Source organism: Hesperophylax consimilis, chromosome 3, assembly GCF_061612785.1.
Source record: "Hesperophylax consimilis isolate HC1 chromosome 3, BYU_Hcon_1.0, whole genome shotgun sequence".
NCBI classification, from domain to species: Eukaryota; Metazoa; Arthropoda; class Insecta; order Trichoptera; family Limnephilidae; genus Hesperophylax; species Hesperophylax consimilis.
Window position 1 is genome coordinate 27,850,558 of NC_142838.1, and position 18,928 is coordinate 27,869,485.

An 18,928-nucleotide genomic window follows, 5' to 3' on the forward strand; every position below is an offset into this window, starting at 1 on the left:
GAATAGCCACCACCAAGGACGTCCAGGTTATCTTTATCCTTCACAAAGCAATGGGAAGATCTCCCTAGAAATACACTCGTACAAGTGTGTTTCTAGGGAGAGAGAAGACACAAGGTTCGGCGTCTTCCTTAATCACTTTGTTTAACAATATTTCACCGGTTAATCAGTTGGGAAATCTCAAATATACATATATAGTTCTCTATCTCAATTTCAATCAAACTTTTTTTTTCTAAATGAAAATCTCTCTTCTGTAAATCTGGAACAAGGTGCAAATTTAAAATAACTTTAAAAAAACTATAAAATCACTCACTAATCAATTTCACTGAGATGATTAATCACAAGGGTATGTGATTAAAGTAAGATCCCAATCTCACACCAAACTTGATCTTGAACTTGAACTTCTCATCTATCACTCAGTGAAAAATATCAAAGTTTAAAAAAAATATATTTTTTACGTTGAATCCACTTTTTTATCTTTGAGCGTGCTGTGGGGGGTGGTCTTTTCGAGAAGAGGAAGGAGTCAACATGGGTCTTGAAAAGACAAAAGGAAGAGAGATAGGAGTTGTGATGCTGAGTCGTAGACACGACCTGTTATCATGTGACCTCAGATAGTAGAATCATTGTTACAAATGTCCACCGTGTACAAAAGTTGCAGCTCAAGTAGTGTTATATGGTTTTTGCATTCCAATAAATATAAATAAAACAGCATACAATACTCTTCATACAAAAAATTTAATTTAAATAACTTAACACATTATCGCCTATAGTACACATTAAGCATTATGATGGGATGTTCCCAAGGCGAGCCTCGTGTCTTCTGTGGCAAAACTTATCCATCATGCTCCTCAGACGACGATCCTGAAATCATAAATAAATCATTAGCACCTTAGTTGATTGATACATATTATGGTATAACAGCACGTACCCAAAAAAAACAGCAATTAGTGAGAATTAAAATGATGAATTAAAAACAAAAAAAATATTTTTCCATCACACCTCACCACTATCAAGTCACCTGTCACGATGCCTAGCAGTATTGGCGATGTGTGTTAGAAAAATAGATATTTTGGTTTTAACTGAAAAAAATATCACCAAACAGCAAAAAGACATATTTATTACAAAATGCTCAGGAATTGCTGTATATTAAATAATTTTGATAGGTGCATTTAAGTGTTGTATTTTATGCCTGTATCGAAATGACGAATTCAAATGTTTATTTATTAATCTAATTTGTTTAGAGAAAAAGCAAATTAATAGCTTTGCAAATATGCACTTTTAATCAATGATCACAAATCATGTTTTTAAAGTTAAGAGAGTAATTTTTAATTTTTTCTTAAATTTTAAGTGCAAAAAATATCGAATTGTAGTATTGTTGAACGTAATTGAAATTTTAAACCATTTGTAGGATTTGGGGAATCTTAAAATTTCAACAATATGTAGTTGGTGATATTTCGATTGGCGACAAATATTATAATTATTGAATACAATTTACGTTGAATGATGATCATGAACATTCTAAGGAAAAGACGAGCGGCACGGATTGAGCGTTAGATCTTACATTATTTGAAATAATTATGGTTTCGCGCTTACTCTGCCGCGCATTCTTTTTTTTGGATGTTTTAATTTATTTATAAAAAAATACATTTTTATATTTAGTATAAACCTTTTAACAAACTTATTTCTATGACATTAAGGACACTTTACAATACATCTAAAACTTATTCTTTATAGTATTTAGGCATAACCCACGAAAAGCAGCAAGGCTTAAAAATAAAAATGATTTAAAATCATTTGCCAGAGTGTGCTGTCGTATACGATTCTTTAAGGAAATTAGTTTAAGGAATTTTAAAGGCTTAATAAGTTGCGTATTTACAAACCAAGAATGTAAATTGCGTACGTTTTTAGAGTGGGTATGATATGTTAAAAAGTAATGTAAATTGCTTGGCAGACATTTCAACTGATGAACCATTTCAAATAGGGCCATCCAGTTACCCGGCTTGGAGAGTAATGGCTGGGCAGGGTGGCACAAACTGCTCCCTACCTAGCTGCTGTACTAATACTTTCCTATTTAAATGCTCAGATACTGGCATCCATGTTAGGGTAAATGAAACTTACCTATTAAAGTTAAATATACTAAACGTAATACAAATGTAGGAGTTCGAGCAATCTACCGCTATATAGAAGGTTTTGGATACACCCGTAATACTATGGTCTACTGAGGATACCATTGTAACCTTCTTTTCCGTTAAATGCATCTTTTATGAGAAAGGAGGAGAAGTTAGCTGTCGGCGGTGGGCCTTTAAGTAAGGGACTTACGCTCATCCTGAGACAGAGTTGGCTTGGGCGTTGCTGTTGGAGAAGCTGGCCTGGAAGGGGCCGAAGCCAAAGTTGGCGGAGTTGGAATTACTGGAAGCCTGGGACTGACTGCCTCCGTATCCACCTCCATAGTCACCTCCTCCAAGGCTAGCAGCGCCAGCGGAGGCCTGGGCCTGAGATCCCCCGAAGCCCCCGTTACCCCCGCTGACTGTCCCCGCGGAGGCCTGGGCTTGTGACTGGCTGAGGGACTGGCCCCCACCGTAACCACCCTGACCCCCATAACCACCCTGACCCCCATAACCACCCTGACCCCCGTGACCTCCGTGTCCGTGACCTTGTCCGCCCCCTGGTGAAATTCGGAAAACCATTAGTACATATCTACTTCAGAAAATAAATACTTCACTAGCGGAAAACATATTTTATATATTTAATGAGTATATGCGTAGCACAAGTAATGGCTTTATAGCACTGGTAGAAAAAAATAACTGATACATTTGTTATCTCCGAGAAAACTAATGATGCCAATTCGTAAATACTAGAATAAACAGCCGAAGAGTTGTATTTCGCTTAGTATTCATAAAGACAAATTAACACGTTTTATATACAAACTTGTTTGTATACAAAGACGACATTACATATCCTATATGAAATGTCAAAATAACTTTAAAGGTTACGATTCACCTCAATATTTTTTAACCATTAAAAAAATTTAACTTTTGCTTAATCTTCCATTTGATCAATACAATTTATAAGGAAAACACAAAAAAAAATTGCAATTAAAAATCATGGATTTTGTAGAAAATTGTTTTAAATTGCTTACCGCTACCAATCCAGTGCGACCACGAGCTAAGTTTGCTAGACTTAGATGGTCGATAGTGTACAGATACAAAAATATATAATATGGGAGACGAGTATTATTTTATCTCAGGTCCTCCTGATGAGTGATGACCAATTATCCCCAGAAGGTTGACAATAGCGGTCATGCCAGAGTGAAGGAAATACAGTTTAAGTTTTCAAATAGGTACCCTAAAAGCGTGTTATTTTACCCTATTAGGGGGTAACTTGTTGAGATTACCCCTTAAAAGGGCAAAGTTCCCACTAAGGGGCAAAATAAGAAAACTTTTAAGGTACGTAATGGTGTGTTAGAACAGAGAAATAGTTCGTGAAGCATTTTTCTTACCGTATCCACCGCCGCCGTGTCCAAAGCGTTCTCCTGAGTGGCCTCCATAGCCCTCCCCGCTGTGGCCATGGTGGTGGTTATGGTGGCCCCCGTAGCCCCCTCCGTGGCCTCCTCCGTAGCCCCCTCCATGGCCCCCGTACCTGTTACCCCCACCGAATAGCAGTCCCCCGATGCCGAACTGCGGGGCCCTTGCAACGCGAACTAATGGCCTGTCGTCATCATCTGGAAATATTGGTTATGGCTTAATTATTTTCAATTTTGATTTGAATTTGTTTTGTCACATAAAAAAAATACATTTTTTCTAATTAGTAAATATCACATAGAAGTCCTAGACATTCAGAGCCAGATCACTGGCGATTCATGTCTGGTCACCCTTTTTGATTCTTCTCAACCGTCCTTTTCCTCAACTCCATCCCCTCATACTTATTTCAGCCTCGCAAAATGCCTGGCTCCATCGGCTCCAGGGAAGTTGTAATCTTTGTGTGGTATTATCATGAAAAAAATTGTAGGAAAGAGGGCGTCGATACAACTATCAACGGTACCACTCAAACATCATCCTAGAAAAACATATTTATGGCAACAACAACAACAAAGATTTTTTTTTAATAAATACATATGTAGTTTTTCGTGATACGTAATTAGAATGGTTAATGGTTAATACTTTAAGGTGATATTGACGTATTGTTATATGTATTTTTAGCGTAAGAAAAAAAACCAAACCAATTAATAATTTCGAAACTTCATTCTGACTGATGCCCTTCGTCTATTTATATTTCATTTGCACTACAAATTATTACAATAAGCGTTCAACACGTGAGCACGCATTGGTGATTAACAGCGTCATGGCATTTAATCAGAGTGCAGTGGATTCAATCATTCAGACGATTAATTAGTGACGAAGGTAGAATCCAGGGTGGAATTAAGTGTCAGTAACGCTTACAATGATGAAGTTGTAGTTGTGAAGTATCTATGAATCAGATCTATTTTTTTGGTTTTGTATATCTCCTTTCTACTTTCACATTTCTCTTCTGATTTCTTTATATATTTGCCATTATTGGAATTTCCTGACATTAAACCACTAATCAAGGTTCTGAATCTAATCTTGAAGTTTCAATTTACGCCAGGCATTTAAACCGAAGCTGATATCGCAAATGTTGGTCCTTTAAGCCGGACATGTGTTAACAAACCGACCTCTCGGAACAACGAGGTTCTTTCTGACACGGCAATGTTATGTGTCAGGAGGAACTTTGTTATTCCAAGGGAACGAAACTTAGAATTTTTTCTACTATAGTTATCTTTGTAATCTTTCCAGCCTATGGGTATTGGCCATAGGTTACTTCAAACCCAAGTCAGATGATTCAAACCCAATCTTTATCAATTGCACCGCAACAGGAGTTCTTCTGGTCGAGTGGTACATTTGCATCATATGGTAATATTAGATTAGGTCGTTTTGGTAAGTGTGTTGGAATTTTTCCGCTAATGTAATTTCAAGTCACGACCTAACCGCAAATATGTCGTGGATGGGTAATAAAATGGACACTTTGAATGATGTATAATATAATAATATTACTGCCGGTATTTTACAGTTCGCAACTTTACATAAATTATGCAAGGAAAACAAGTAGGCGGTCAATTTGCAAACAAAGTGCGAAACATTGAGTAACATTATAGCGAGATATTAAATACAATATATTTTTAAAATAAAAGATGAAGAACAGATCCTATGAAAAAATACTATTATAAATCCGTTAAAAATAGTCCCTAAATCAAATACTTACGTAAACGTTTATGTAAAACGGTTTTATAGTTAAATACAAGCTTCAAATTCTGATTACAAACTGTAATTTCCGTCTATTTTGAATATTAATTTGTTTGGTAATCATAAAATCAATCACTAATGCGTAAAATTAAAGTTATTAATTTTATGAATCTAATATAAAACACACACTTGAGGTACGGAACCAATTAGGCGAATAATAAGTGGGAACTAATGTCACCTCATGATGATACTGGTGACACTGAACTGCGTTAAGATTCAGTACGTGCATCCTTCCACGGTACGGAAAATAGGCATTAACCAAATACCGGATACAGGAAAAGGCTTTTGACTAACCATGAAGGCGTGTCTAGATGAGGTTATATTATATCATATGATCATTTTGCACAGAAATGTGAACAGGTGCATGAATGCGCAATGGTAAATGATTTTTGTCAAACATTAGAATTTTCAGATAGGCTTGTACATTCTAAAATACCAAGGTTTGGTTTGAAAATAAGATTAATTTTAATTGTTCTTTTCTTTAAATATCATTCCGGACATCAACATGATTATAACCTTACCATTATCAGTCTTTTCTGTATGTTTTAAAGGGATATAATCTCAATTAGTAAGCTGTAGGTATATAAGATGACATAAGAAACAGAACAGAACCTTGACGAATCAGGCAACTATATAAATAAAAATGGATAGAATCTCATTGAGGGAACTGGCAGGTCTACTAACAGTGTACTGCCACCTCGGGAGGCACATGAAGTTGTTGCGAGTGGAAAACACCAATAGATGCAGGAATAGAGATAAAGCCAAATACGCAGTGACAATCATGTTGAAATTTTTCAAAGGGACCGGGTTACTGTAAAAGGAAATGGAAAATAGCACAACGGGTCCATGTGAAGTGCTCACAGGAACTATCAGTAAACCGTCTCCGATTTAATAATAAGATAAACATCAACTATACAACATCCCCTAACGGCATGACAGATTTATTCAATCCAATGAACACTCAAGAAGGATGAAAGGTTATAAATATGTAGATCGAAGACTATTCCTTATTTTCATAATTTCGCTCTGTTTCAGGATGTTCAAAGGAGAAGGGAAGGGACGATTATTGATCAAATCAGATTAAGGTATAGTATTGTTGGCTTACCTTCAAGGACTGGCAATGCCATCGCCCCAACTACGACGGCCACAAGTAGCACTACAAACACAGCCCTCATTGTAAAGCACTTCAGTTAGGTGAACTTGTTGAGAGGGTGAGATGACACCTTCCTGAGAAAGAGTGGATAGTTTGGTGAGCCCGCCGGCCATGCGCACTATATATGCAGTCACCCATCTTGCCCCCTCCCGCTGACACTCTCGCAATGCTGGAAAAAACCACGCGACGGAACAGGCGTCGGTAACTGCGAACGACCTCCGCAACAGTTTTTTTTTTAAATATCACGTCATTTTTTATTTGTTTAAATCTCAATATTTACGTAATTAAATTAACGGTCAGTTTTATGTAAGACGTAAATAATTAGTAATAAAAGTAGTACCAAGGTATATTCGATTAATTTATAAATAATATTTGGACACAATTTATTACTATTGTTTTGCTCGCGTTAGCTTTTAAGTATGTGGGTTTTTTTTTAATGTTTATATACTTAGATCTTTTCTTACACGGAGAAAAATTATCGTGTTAAAAAAGTGACAGCATGCCAATGTCCTGATAAAATATTAGTATATCGAGAACACGTGTTCTTTTCCTAATACATATCATGACAGAATGCGACAATCTCAGTATTTCAATATCAATTTTATTTTAATAAATTAACAGAATTTCATATCAGTAAGATTTCTCCGTGTAACATAAAAATTAAAGACAAATATTCACGGGTTACGAATAACCTGAAAATACTTTTAAATCTCCTACTACCATCACAGTAAGCAGAAAATGTTGTTTGCGTCTTGTATTTAGTTGGAGGACTTAGCCAGCCGTAGAATTGAACTCACAGCGTCTGGGTGGGAACCAGACGCAATGCCAACTCGGCCACTAACAGGTTATTACTTTATTGTATCATATCGATTATTTTATTCAATCAGGGAGGGATGGAAAGGAAATGAAGTGGGGAAGAGGAAGATTTGAAAGTACATGGCTATTAATATTTGGTCACTAAACATTGCCAAGGTCAATTCAGAAAGATTCTGAATAGGGGTCTTTCACCGGGGCAATACAAAGAGTATCTACCAATATGATACATAACAGCTAAAACTAATAAATACAGTATCCATTGCATACAAACACCGTTCTGGGTAAATATGAAGTGTATACTAAACCGATGAATAGTTGGCGACCACTGCAGCGAAGGTAAAGTGAATTTGACATTGGCATTACACATATTCCTACAATAAATTATTTTCGATCGCTTACGGTAGGTCAGACTAGTTCTTTGATTGACGTATTACGCGTGTACAGTGTACAGAGTACCCGAGAAGTATGTGACGTATCTAAAGGATTACCCTAAATTCTCTTCAATCAATTCCCTCCAGATTTACCAGAGCACCGTGACAAACAGCAACATATCCACGTGGCTTAACCTGTTTCAGCATATCATTCGCCCTATTTTACCACTGGGAATGTATGACGAGTGATAAGCTGAAATAGACCAAGCAATGAGATTATAGCGCACGTACGTCAGCGCCGGAAAAACATCCTGATAAAAATATTGCTAATTTATTAAAAATATCTTCAAATTATTCGTATTCCTGTAAAAACTGGATTGTAGGCCGTTAACGAATGAATAGCCAGATATCCAGATAATCTTTAAGTAAAATAGAAATGTTTTGTCACGATGTCCGAACACGTGTTCATAATAATCCTAACATTTTTGCATTTCGTCATGATACATCGTTAAGACAAACGCAGGTGTTCCGATATTATTACGAATTTACTAAAAATTTATCAGGAAGCGGTTTGCTGTCCCGTTTTTAACAGGTTACCATTTTTTAGAGATATTTCAATAAATCAGCATTACTCATATTTTATTTTAAATAATGATTTTACTTTGGCCAAAAAAAATTTAATGTGAAAGTTTTCTCTTTATTTTCTATTAACAATATTTTAATTAAATCCTGAGGAAGGTTTGGTGGAACCAAACCCGGTTGGTTTATATTGATAAGGATATATGGATATTCAATAAACTTTTTAATGCAATTCAATTTTAGGTCTTCAAATTCGCCAAAAATTTTTAACTTTACTAACGTGTAGAAATTCCCGACATTAACATTAAAAATTCTCTTATCTCTATTCCGTTAATTTGTATAATAATAATTTTTCCTATTCAGTTTTTGAAAGAGTTTCATCAAAACAATTGTAGAATTACCTAGATCCAATAATTCATACATTTACAGTTATTCTGGATAAATTTTCTTTCAAAACACATATTCATCACTGACAAGTAGTTAAAGTGGTAGTTCGGCAATCACCGAGTACTAAATTTGTTAGATTTTATATTTACATATATGACCGGCCGTAATGTATGTCTTTCAATTATCACCCTTCATAGCAAATTGAAAAAAACTATCTAAAGAATTAAATGTACGTACAATTTTTTTGACGCTTTAGTGTTTTCGATGCTAGTAACAAAAAGAAAAAAGTTACCTAAAAATATGATTTTTACGTTTCTACTTGAATTTTTTGGGTTATTCTGCCATGTTAATAAATACTTGAACTTTGCTAATTCTGGCGGCTCAGCGCATTGTGCGGGCGTCGTGTGGACGGAACCATTGATTCATGAGTAAGTTAAATGTAAGTCGCCCAACATTAAGATATAGTTCGAGGGCGTGGCCTTGTCACTTTCATAAGAAGGTGAATGCAGAACACGTTTTTCAAGTGAAACCATTCTTTTTACAAATATATACACGTTATCCTACGAGCACGTCACCCAGCATTACGTAACTTTTGATTTGTAATTTATATAATTAACCTTCCGTGGGTTTTTTAAAATCATTTAAAAAATAATATTTATATGATGGTCTATTTAAATGGAGCACAATACAAAAATAATGTATGCATAGTGTAAGGTTTGAATTTTAGATTACTGAATGAATTTGCATAAATCTTATTTTGCATACACCAACCATTATTACTAGTTTTTTTGTGAACAGTAGACTTCGCGTCCAAAAAATTATGTTTCTAATTTTCTCTCATTTAAACAAACCCAAATGTTGAATTTCGAATTTGTAGGTAGGTACTTAAATACCATGGAAGTTTATAAACCATACTATATTTTATGTTACTTTTTTATTTATTTTATTTATTTATTCACAATTAAACCCGCTAAACTACTTATGTAGTTTGTCAGCAGGGACATAGAGACAACATTTATACATTCATAAGATACAATTTGAACGATACATAATTACATAAATTGGTTACATTGCAGAAAAGTTTAAATAGCAGCATAAAAGCCTTATATAATAAGCAAGTAAAAATAAATGTATGAACAAATTAGTATTATCAACATAAAACATAAAAGCCTTATAAAATAAGCAAGTAAAAATAAATGTATGAACAAATTAGTATTATCAACAAGTACATCAATAGTTTCATAAATAGAGGTAGGTAGTCAGGTATTACAAAATAATTGTTTTTCCATTTTCTAAGAATATGAATTCCATTTCAGGGGCATCAGTATAGATCATTATTATCCAATAACCATTTCCTTAGATTATATTTAACATTAGCAGTATACATGTTATTATTTTTAATTGTCATTGGTAATAAGTTAAACATTTTGGGTACTATATAGTTTAAAGTTCTTTCACCATATTTATTAGTACATTTCGGAACTACCAGTCCTTCATTTTGAGTGAATCTTGTGTTATGTTTATGGCAAACTCTTTCCCTATACAATGAATCAGACAATATAACATGTTGACTTACAATATTATAAAACAATAATCCTCTGACAGGTAAAATATTCAGAGACTTGTATATTAATTTAATGTTACTTCTGTGTTGATTGTCATATTTATGGATTAACAATTTTATAATGGAGTTTTGTAATGTTTGTATATAGCTTATATTAGTTTTACAAGAATGTCCCCAAGAAGTAATTCCATAACGTATAGTGGATTCAGCCAGAGATAAGTAGATTAACTTTAAAGTACTTATAGGCACGAAATATTTTATTTTATAAATCCTACCCACAATAGCTCGTAGACGTTTACAAACATTAGCAATTTGTACATCCCATTTCATGTAGCAGTCAATAGTAACACCCAAATATACATAACTTTTGACAAAATCAATGGTTTCACATGAACAGGGCTGTGCAACATTTTTATGTATGCAGTCAAATGTGTGTGTATATAATGAAGGAATTACATTACATCTAGCGTGTGGAGATCTGATGTGCATAATTTTAGTTTTTTTGGCGTTTATAAAGAGGCCTGCATCATGCGACCATTTCAGTAGGGCAATAAAATCATGTTGCAAAAGGTTCATTGCAGTAACCAGATCTTCGTGCGATATTACGAGCGCCGTATCGTCTGCATATACAAAATGTTTAGCAAATGAAAACAATTTTCTCATAATTGAGACATAAATAATATAAAGGGTTGGCCCTAGAATTGACCCCTGTGCAACACCTGTTGAGATATATTTTCTTTTGCTAAATTTTTTAAGAATTTTTACTCTTATTTGTCGATCAGTTAGTAAATTTTTTAATAAAACTAGCAGCTTTCCTCTAATTCCTATTGCCTCCAGTGTTTCTAATAGTTTATTTGTATCAATGGTATCAAATGCCTTAGAGTTATCTATGAATAAAACCAAAACTTGTTTTTTTAGATTTAATTCATAATTTATGTGATTTGAAAATTCCTGAAGCAGCATTTCCGTACTTTTTTTCTTTTGAAATCCATATTGGTTGGGATCCAACAAAGAGAAAGATTCTAGATATTTATTAAGTTTTATGGAAATGTATTTTTCAAGTATTTTTTCTAGGGCTGGCAATATGCTTATTGGCCTATAATTTTGAATATCTGTATGTTTGCCCCCTTTGTAAATTGGCCTAATGATGCTACTTTTTAGTTCATCTGGTATTACTGCTTGCGATAAAATTAAATTGATAAAGTGTGTTATAACAGGCCCTAAAATATTAATATGTGTCTTAATGTCAAACATTCGAATGTTGTCAATCCCCGGTGACTTTGAATTGTTTAATTTGCTAACAATAATATTGATTTCTTGGCAGGTAGCTCTGGGTAGGTACATACTATGTTGCACTTCATTCGGCCTGACGGTCGATGCTAAATAATCACATTTATGTATCATAGAGCTAACACTATTGGTAAAATATTCAACAAACTTATCTGCTACGGTTTCTTCATTATTCGTATTTAACATATATTTCGAGATTATTTCGTCACAACTACTTTTGGACTTGCGTCCTAATAATTTATTTATTTCATCCCAAGTTTTTTTTGTATTTCCAAAATAATTTTTGAATTTATTGTTAAAAAAGGTAGACTTACATTTAATAATTTCTTTTGTCACCTTATTTCTGAAAGTTTTATATTCCAATTCAAAGAATTGATTGCTAGGAAAATTCTTCCACCTTCTGTACAATGAATCTTTTTTTTTTATAATAATAATAATATTTGGCTAATTTATATAGCGCCGTTTTCGTGAGAAATCACCTCAAGGGCGCTGTACAAATATATTTCTTAAATATTTAATACTAGAACTACTGACTTATCTCTAAGACTTATATCTAGTGACTTACGACTAAGGCCTATAACTACTATCTTAACGACATATACACGAGTATTTACATATTTGGCAACTTAAAACTAAAATTAAAATTAACAATTTAATCTTACTAACGCCAGAAGAAGAAGGAAGTTCTATTATATTAGGGTGGATTTATTGTTAGCTGGATATATTATATGTTAAATGAATTAAATTAATGAATAAAATCAATCAATCGCCAATCTTAAACGCATTTAGATGATTCATCTGCCAACAATTAAACCGATTAACTTGTTATGTTCCCGCTGATATTGTCCATTGTCCACTGGTAGGCAAGTCAATAGCAAAATTGAATGAACGGAATCGCTAGATAATGTAACAATTACGGTATAAAAAAATGAAAAAAAAGAAATATTTGGATAGAATGACGGATTTATGGAAATGAGTGTCTGAAAAAGTGAGTTTTTAGTTTGGATCTAAATTCTGTTGGGCTGGTTATACATCTCAATTCCATAGGAAGTTTATTCCAAGCCTTGGGGCCGGATACTCCGAATGCACGATCACCAAACTTAGTGTTCGGATTTCGCTTAGGCTCTTTCAACCTTCCAATTGCAGATGATGTCGCTGATCTAAGAGTTGACTGCCTTAGACCAGTATTTTCCGGAATGCATAGCTCAGTAATATACGGTGGCGCCATTTCGTTGATAGCTTTAAACACCATCCAGCATAGCTTGTACTGGATCCTTTCAGGACACTTCAGCCAGTGAAGATTTCGGAGGTGTTCCGAAATGTGCGAAAACTTGGGTACCCCGGTGATAAGCCTTGCTGCGGCGTTGAACACTGATTGTAGTTTATCAGTTTCGCATTTAGGAAGATTTGCATAAATGCCGTTGCAATAGTCAAGACGTGATACTATATATGAGTTCACAAGTAATTTAGTTGCTTCTGTTGAAAGGTTTCTACGAACTGACTTAAGTTGTCTAAGGTAGAAGAACCCCGTGCTAACGGTCTTATTTACCTGACTTTTTAAAGAAAGGTCTGAATCCAGATAAACTCCCAGAAGTTTGACGGTTGTTTTAGCAGTTACGTCGTTGCCGGAAATAGCGATTGGTGAGTTTTCTATTAAATGTTGGCGTCTATGTGTGGCTGCCCAGAGAAACTCCGTTTTTGAAGGATTTAGCTTAAGTTTATTTGAGGACATCCAGAGATTGATTGCTTCTAGACACTCAGCTGTGCGAATTTTTAGGCCGTCGATCTCATTTGGTGAGCAGTAAAAGTATATTTGCTGATCGTCAGCATAACAGTGAGATAAAAGGCCAAATGACTCGATAATTTTTGCGACGTCATTTGTAAAAAGAATGAAGAGAAGTGGACCCAAAACGGATCCCTGGGGTACCCCTGAAGAGAGTTTTGAGAAGTTGGACTGTTTATTTCCAACCTTTACTGCTTGCGAGCGATTGGATAGATAGGATTCTAGCCAATATTTGATGTTAGAATGTAAGCCAAACGTTACTTCTAGTCTCTTAATGAGAAAGTCGTGGTCAATGGTATCAAATGCAGCGCTCATATCCAAAAGTGAAATAAGTGCTAACTTACCTGACTCTATGGCAAGGGTTATATCTGACAGGACACGAAGTAATCCGGTTTCTGTTGAGTGGAACCTCCTATATGCAGATTGATGATTTGTGATTAATTTATTAAGATTTAAGTGGGAGATTATTTGAGAAGCCACAATTTTTTCTAGTAGTTTAGCTACGAAAGGCAGATTTGATACAGGTCGATAATTACCCAGGTTGTCGGCATCAAGCTGTGGTTTTTTAATAATTGGGGTAACTACAGCAGACTTAAGTGGCTCCGGGAAGTCACCTGTGCTTAGGGACTTATTAAACACGTGAACCAGGAAAGGGGATAACACGTTGCAACATTTCTTGAGAAGCCACGTTGGGATAGGGTCAAGAGTACATTGTTTGTTTGGCGAACTAAGGATCAACTTTCCTACTTCTTCCAGCGTTGTAGGTTCAAAAGATGACAGTATCCTTGTGGAATTGGCTGTAAATCTTGGCGGAGGGGCAGAAGATGTGGAGGCGCGTATGGTTTCTATTTTTTCACAGAAAAACTTAGAAAAGGCCTGCGGTGTAATTTCTGTAGCAGTTGGAACAGTATTACCAGCGATGATAGTTTTGACCGAGTTCCAGAGACGTCGTGGATTTTTCCGCTCAGAGTCAATTTTATTGATCCAATAATCGGATCTTTTGGCACTTATTTTGCTTCTGTACTCATTTTGAGCATTTATCCACTGATCTCGTGTAGTAACATCTGGGTTTCTTCTATATGACCTCTCTAGTTTCCTCATTCGCCTTTTCTGGCTTCGGCACTCTTCGTCGAACCAGCCGTCAGACTTTCGAACTTTCCGCGTTTTCGAGGTGGTTGGAGCATATTTTATTAATAAGTTTGAAAGAGTGGTGTTATACTCCTCGATTAGATCTGTCGTCGTCTTAATTTCCCAGTTGCTTTCTATGCATAGAGAAGAATTTTTGAGATCTTCAAGGAAATTTTCGAAATTAAATTTACGCCATTCCCTCGATTCTATTGTTTTATAGGACACTTTTGGCGGGTTGAAATGAATTTCGGTGCGGACAAGTCGATGATCTGATAAGCCTATATCACAGACTTTAGCGGTCAGTGGTGGGCTACTACACATGGATACAAAAATGTCTATAATTCCACCAGCATCATGAGTTGGTTCGTTGACCCATTGCCGGAGTCCAAAACTATCCAGTAGGTCAATGAATTTGATAGCGTTGGGTGATGTCTCGCGCTCGAGGTGAATATTTATATCACCCGTGATGATGAGAGTTTCGGAAAGACCCACTGCCCATTCCAAAAAACGCAAAAACTCCTTAAAAAATTCTACACAGATCGTTTTCGAACCGGGTCGGTTCAGCGTTAATAGTATAAATGACGATCCCGCAGAAGAAACACGGCAGCCAATGTACTCAAATGTACTGAATGTGCCATTTTCGACCCTGGTAAGCCGCATTCCTTGTCGGGCTATTATCACGACACCCCCATGATTTACGTGTGATATACTATTAGAGTGTTCCGTAGCTCTGGGTCGAGCCTGCTCCAGAACGACATACCCAAGAGCTTGAAGTCTTTTGATTGAATAAGATTCACTGTTTTCATGCCAGCTTTCTGTGATGGTGAGTATGTGGAGTTTTTGATCTTTAAAAACATCATCCACCTCCTCTAACTTGTTGTTCAGAGAACGTGCATTCCAGGAACCCACCGCAAGCCGTCTGCTTCTAAAATTCGCATGTCGTTCTGATCGAATTTTATTCAAGTTCAGATTGTCACATTTATCAGAATCGCGTAGGGCTTCAGAAGCTAGGACGCTCCGTTTGTCAGTTGGTATGACCACTTGAATACCCTGTTCTAATAGAGAGTTAATATTATTAGAGTTATTGTTAGTTTTAAAGTCTTGTTCCTTCTTGCATAGATATTTTTTCCTGTTTTGTCCTCCACGACAACCCCGGTACCTAGCTTTCACATTTGGGTCACGCACAAGGTTGTACAAGGTTACTTTTGCGGCAACCAGAGGGTCCAACAATACACGTTTATTTTTAAAACTTAATAGTGTTGCCCTATTATACACAATAGTAGTGTTTATATTATGCATTGCATAACAAAGTAAACATCGTAAATCACTGCACTACAAACTGAACACTTGGGATTAGCTGCTAGGTCGAGCCACGTGCAGTATGCACATGTGTCCAGTTGACCATCGGATGGAAGCGCAACTGTGTTTTAAGAAACGAGAGTTTTAAAATAATATGAGTTATTTTATTAAAAGTTCAATTAAGCTAGAAACTGCGATATTAAAATTATTTTGATTGTATACACTTAACATAAAAATGATTACGGTTATTTTTAGATATTTACACAATTTAACAAACAAGGACTTCCCAATATTTTCAAAATATATCTAGGAGCGCTAGAAAAAAGCAGCCGGCAAGCTTCGGGAGCGCCAGAGAACGTTATGTTATGTTTTCTAAGATATTAGAAGTTATCCAAGGTTTTATTGACAGAGGTCTTTTTTTGGGTTTATAATTCATAACGATTTTACTCTGTTCATACAAATTCTTAAAGTTGTTTTTAATTTTACTATATAGTATATTGCAATCTTGTTCCTCAAGCAAGGAGTGCCACTTAAAATTATGAATGTTTTTGTCGATTTTGTTTTGCGATAAAAACGAAATTCTTTCCCCGTGTTCTGGGGCTTCTTTCCTTGCACTATATTTAATATTAACTGCAGTTAAAAAGTGATCCGCTATAGTAATATTATTACATACACATGAGGAAAGAGAATCGCTTTGTTTACATCCACTGTTAAATCGGACAAATATGTGGTCTAAACAAGTACGAGTAACTTTTCCTGCTAAAACTGCTTCTCTAGTTACGTCACAAATACATTTGATTAAATAATTATCCGACATTATATTTTCATATGCCATAATAATAGGGTTTTGACAATTTAACAAGTCTAGATTAATATCTCCTATAAGTAAAACATTTTCTTTGGGGCTTATAGTATGCAGAATGGCAGATATTTCATTAAGAAATTGTGGTTGGCTAGAGTTGGGGGGGCGGTATATTGCTATGATGTTTAAAATACTCTTGTTTGGAAGTGTCATAGAGCCAAGCACACATTCAAAATGATTTGTTTCTATTGTTTTCTGTTGAAATGTGAATTCATTTCGAACATATAGCAATATACCTCCTCCAGATTTTTTAGTTCGGCAATAGTTGTAACAATTAAATCCAGGAATATTATACAGACAGACAAGATTCGGTGTTATAGCCGTTTCACATAACATTAACACATGAATATGCTTCCAACAAGTATTTAAGTAGACATTCAAAGTATCCCAGTATTTATAAATCGATCTAACATTCAACTGAACAATATTAATATTTTCCATATTGTAGTTGCTATGAAACTTTAGCCAATCACAGAAATTATGAGTATTTTCGTAATCTACCTCGTCATCTTCTTCAATGTAATTAGACGCCATAATCAATGGTTGCAAAGTCCTTGGCAAGGGCAGCCTTGTAGGCCGGGCAGGAGTCCTTGTCTCCAGTCGGATGTGCAGCGGGCTTCCCAAATCTTGTACAGGTGGCGCAGACAGGCTCGGCGGCGGCTTTTGGGCAGTTTATCCGGGCGTGACCTTTGCCTGCGCAGTGTCCACATCTTTGCTGGTCCTTGCAAAACTTGAAGGAATGTCCGATCATTTGGCACTTGGAGCACACTGTAAGTCCAATGAAGTCACGAACACGGCACACATTCCAGTCCACAAAGACTTTCCCCTGCTCCACCAGCACGTGACGAATGTGGGCAGGAACCTCGAAGACCCGGTGGCAAGTTGATCCAGTTCGAGCGCCAGCAAGGTGACTTAGCTTGCAACTTTTTACTGCGAAATCTAGGCCTGCTTTGTCCTGGGCTCCTGCTAAGGCATTTTTTAGGAAGCACTCGTCCGTTAGGTTACGAGGAACGTTGAAGAAAATCACCCTTGGAAGCCGTTTTGTTGGTAATCGAGCGCTTAGAGTGTCCGAATTTGCTAGACATGGGGTTTTCAGTATTTTATCCTGATCTTCTTGTGTTGCAGTATGGATTACAACGCCTTTGTTTCGGATACTCCTAATGCCCGTCACACGGATTCCAAGTTCTGATGGTCGTAATGTATCTTTTAGTAGCTGTTTCGTATCGTCGCTATCTTTTGTAGAATCCAGCTTTGGGAAGATGCATACAGCAGGTTTGGGGGTCCCAACGTTAAGTCCTGAGCGGTTGATTGATGGTATCATCTTCTGTGGGCCATTTTTCACAATATCGGCAAACGATAGGCTTGCTTCCGTGGCATCGGCTACTCTACGCATCACTGGTCCTAGATCTGACTCCAACTGCAATATTTTTTCTAACCTGTGTTGGTTTTCTGCTTTTTCAATCGCGATCTCTCCCTTTGCCACTATTAATTTGGCATTGACTGTTGCCAGATCAGCTTTGAAGCCCTCTCGTTCCAATAACAGCTGTGAAACTGATCTGAATACAGCGGATACATATGCGCTTATCCGCAGTTGTTGATCCTTTGAGACTCTTGACTGCTTTTCAGCAAGGACATCTTGGAGTGCTCTTAGACTTGCTTCAGTGTCGTTCAGTATCTGGACTGAGGACACTGGGATTTCACTCTCATTTTCAGACACGTCGGAATAGTCCGATGCTCCGTCAGATTCCTCATCTTCAACCACTGGAGAAATCATTTCCGAGGCCTTTTTTTGTGATGGGGACGTCATCTTATCCAGCATTCTTTTTTTACGCCGATGGCAGCATTCATCAGGCATCGGTGGGATGGACATTTCAATGAGAACAAACACACAATCTTAGGTTGTTTTAAAACTTTCGATAAAAATGTTTAGAATCCGCTAGAATAGTATTATTTTATTACTGTTTTATCAAATAAACTTTTTTGGCACTTAAATTTTCCATATAAATACTGTTTGCACACGAATTCGGAGGTTTTTTTTAGTTTTTTTGCAAGAGCAAAGTGTAAACACAAACTGCTGTCACTGCGATTATTGTTACAATGTAAGTAAGGAATTGAAAAAATTTATCCAAAGCAGCAATTCTTTTTTCAAACTTTTTTCAGGCAGGTAGTTACCATAATATTGATTAAAAAAATGCGTATAAGAAAGTGAAAATAAATACGAATATTTCACATTTCAAAAATTACTCTTCACTGAACAATTAAAACGGCCACCATCTTGAACCGTAAACGGAATGTACAAACAAATTTACAGATACACGAAATGCAAAACGGTCAATCGGTCAATCAATTAAAAAACGGAGTATAACCTAAAAAGTTACAGG

At 36.0% G+C, this 18,928-nt stretch overlaps 1 protein-coding gene across 1 annotated transcript; it reads right to left on the reverse strand.

Moving 5' to 3' along the window:
• Positions 1-713: 713 nt before the first annotated feature.
• LOC149425212 (uncharacterized) lies at positions 714-6,556 on the reverse strand. The gene is made up of 4 exons (XM_089651016.1): positions 6,421-6,556; positions 3,497-3,718; positions 2,317-2,662; positions 714-858 (listed from the first exon to the last, which is right to left on the reverse strand). The coding sequence occupies exons 1-3, from the start codon at positions 6,488-6,490 to the stop codon at positions 2,319-2,321; spliced, it is 636 nt and encodes a 211-aa protein (XP_089507142.1). The 5' UTR covers positions 6,491-6,556; the 3' UTR covers positions 714-858; positions 2,317-2,318.
• Positions 6,557-18,928: the final 12,372 nt, after the last annotated feature.

Bases quoted from the DNA above. Each gene is read 5' to 3' on its own strand.
- LOC149425212 (XM_089651016.1), bottom strand. From the start codon at position 6,490: ATGAGGGCTGTGTTTGTAGTGCTACTTGTGGCCGTCGTAGTTGGGGCG. The intron at 3,719-6,420 runs GTAAGCCAACAA...CAATATTTCCAG, and splicing joins GGCATTGCCAGTCCTTGAAG to ATGATGACGACAGGCCATTA. The intron at 2,663-3,496 runs GTAAGAAAAATG...GAATTTCACCAG, and splicing joins ACACGGCGGCGGTGGATACG to GGGGCGGACAAGGTCACGGA.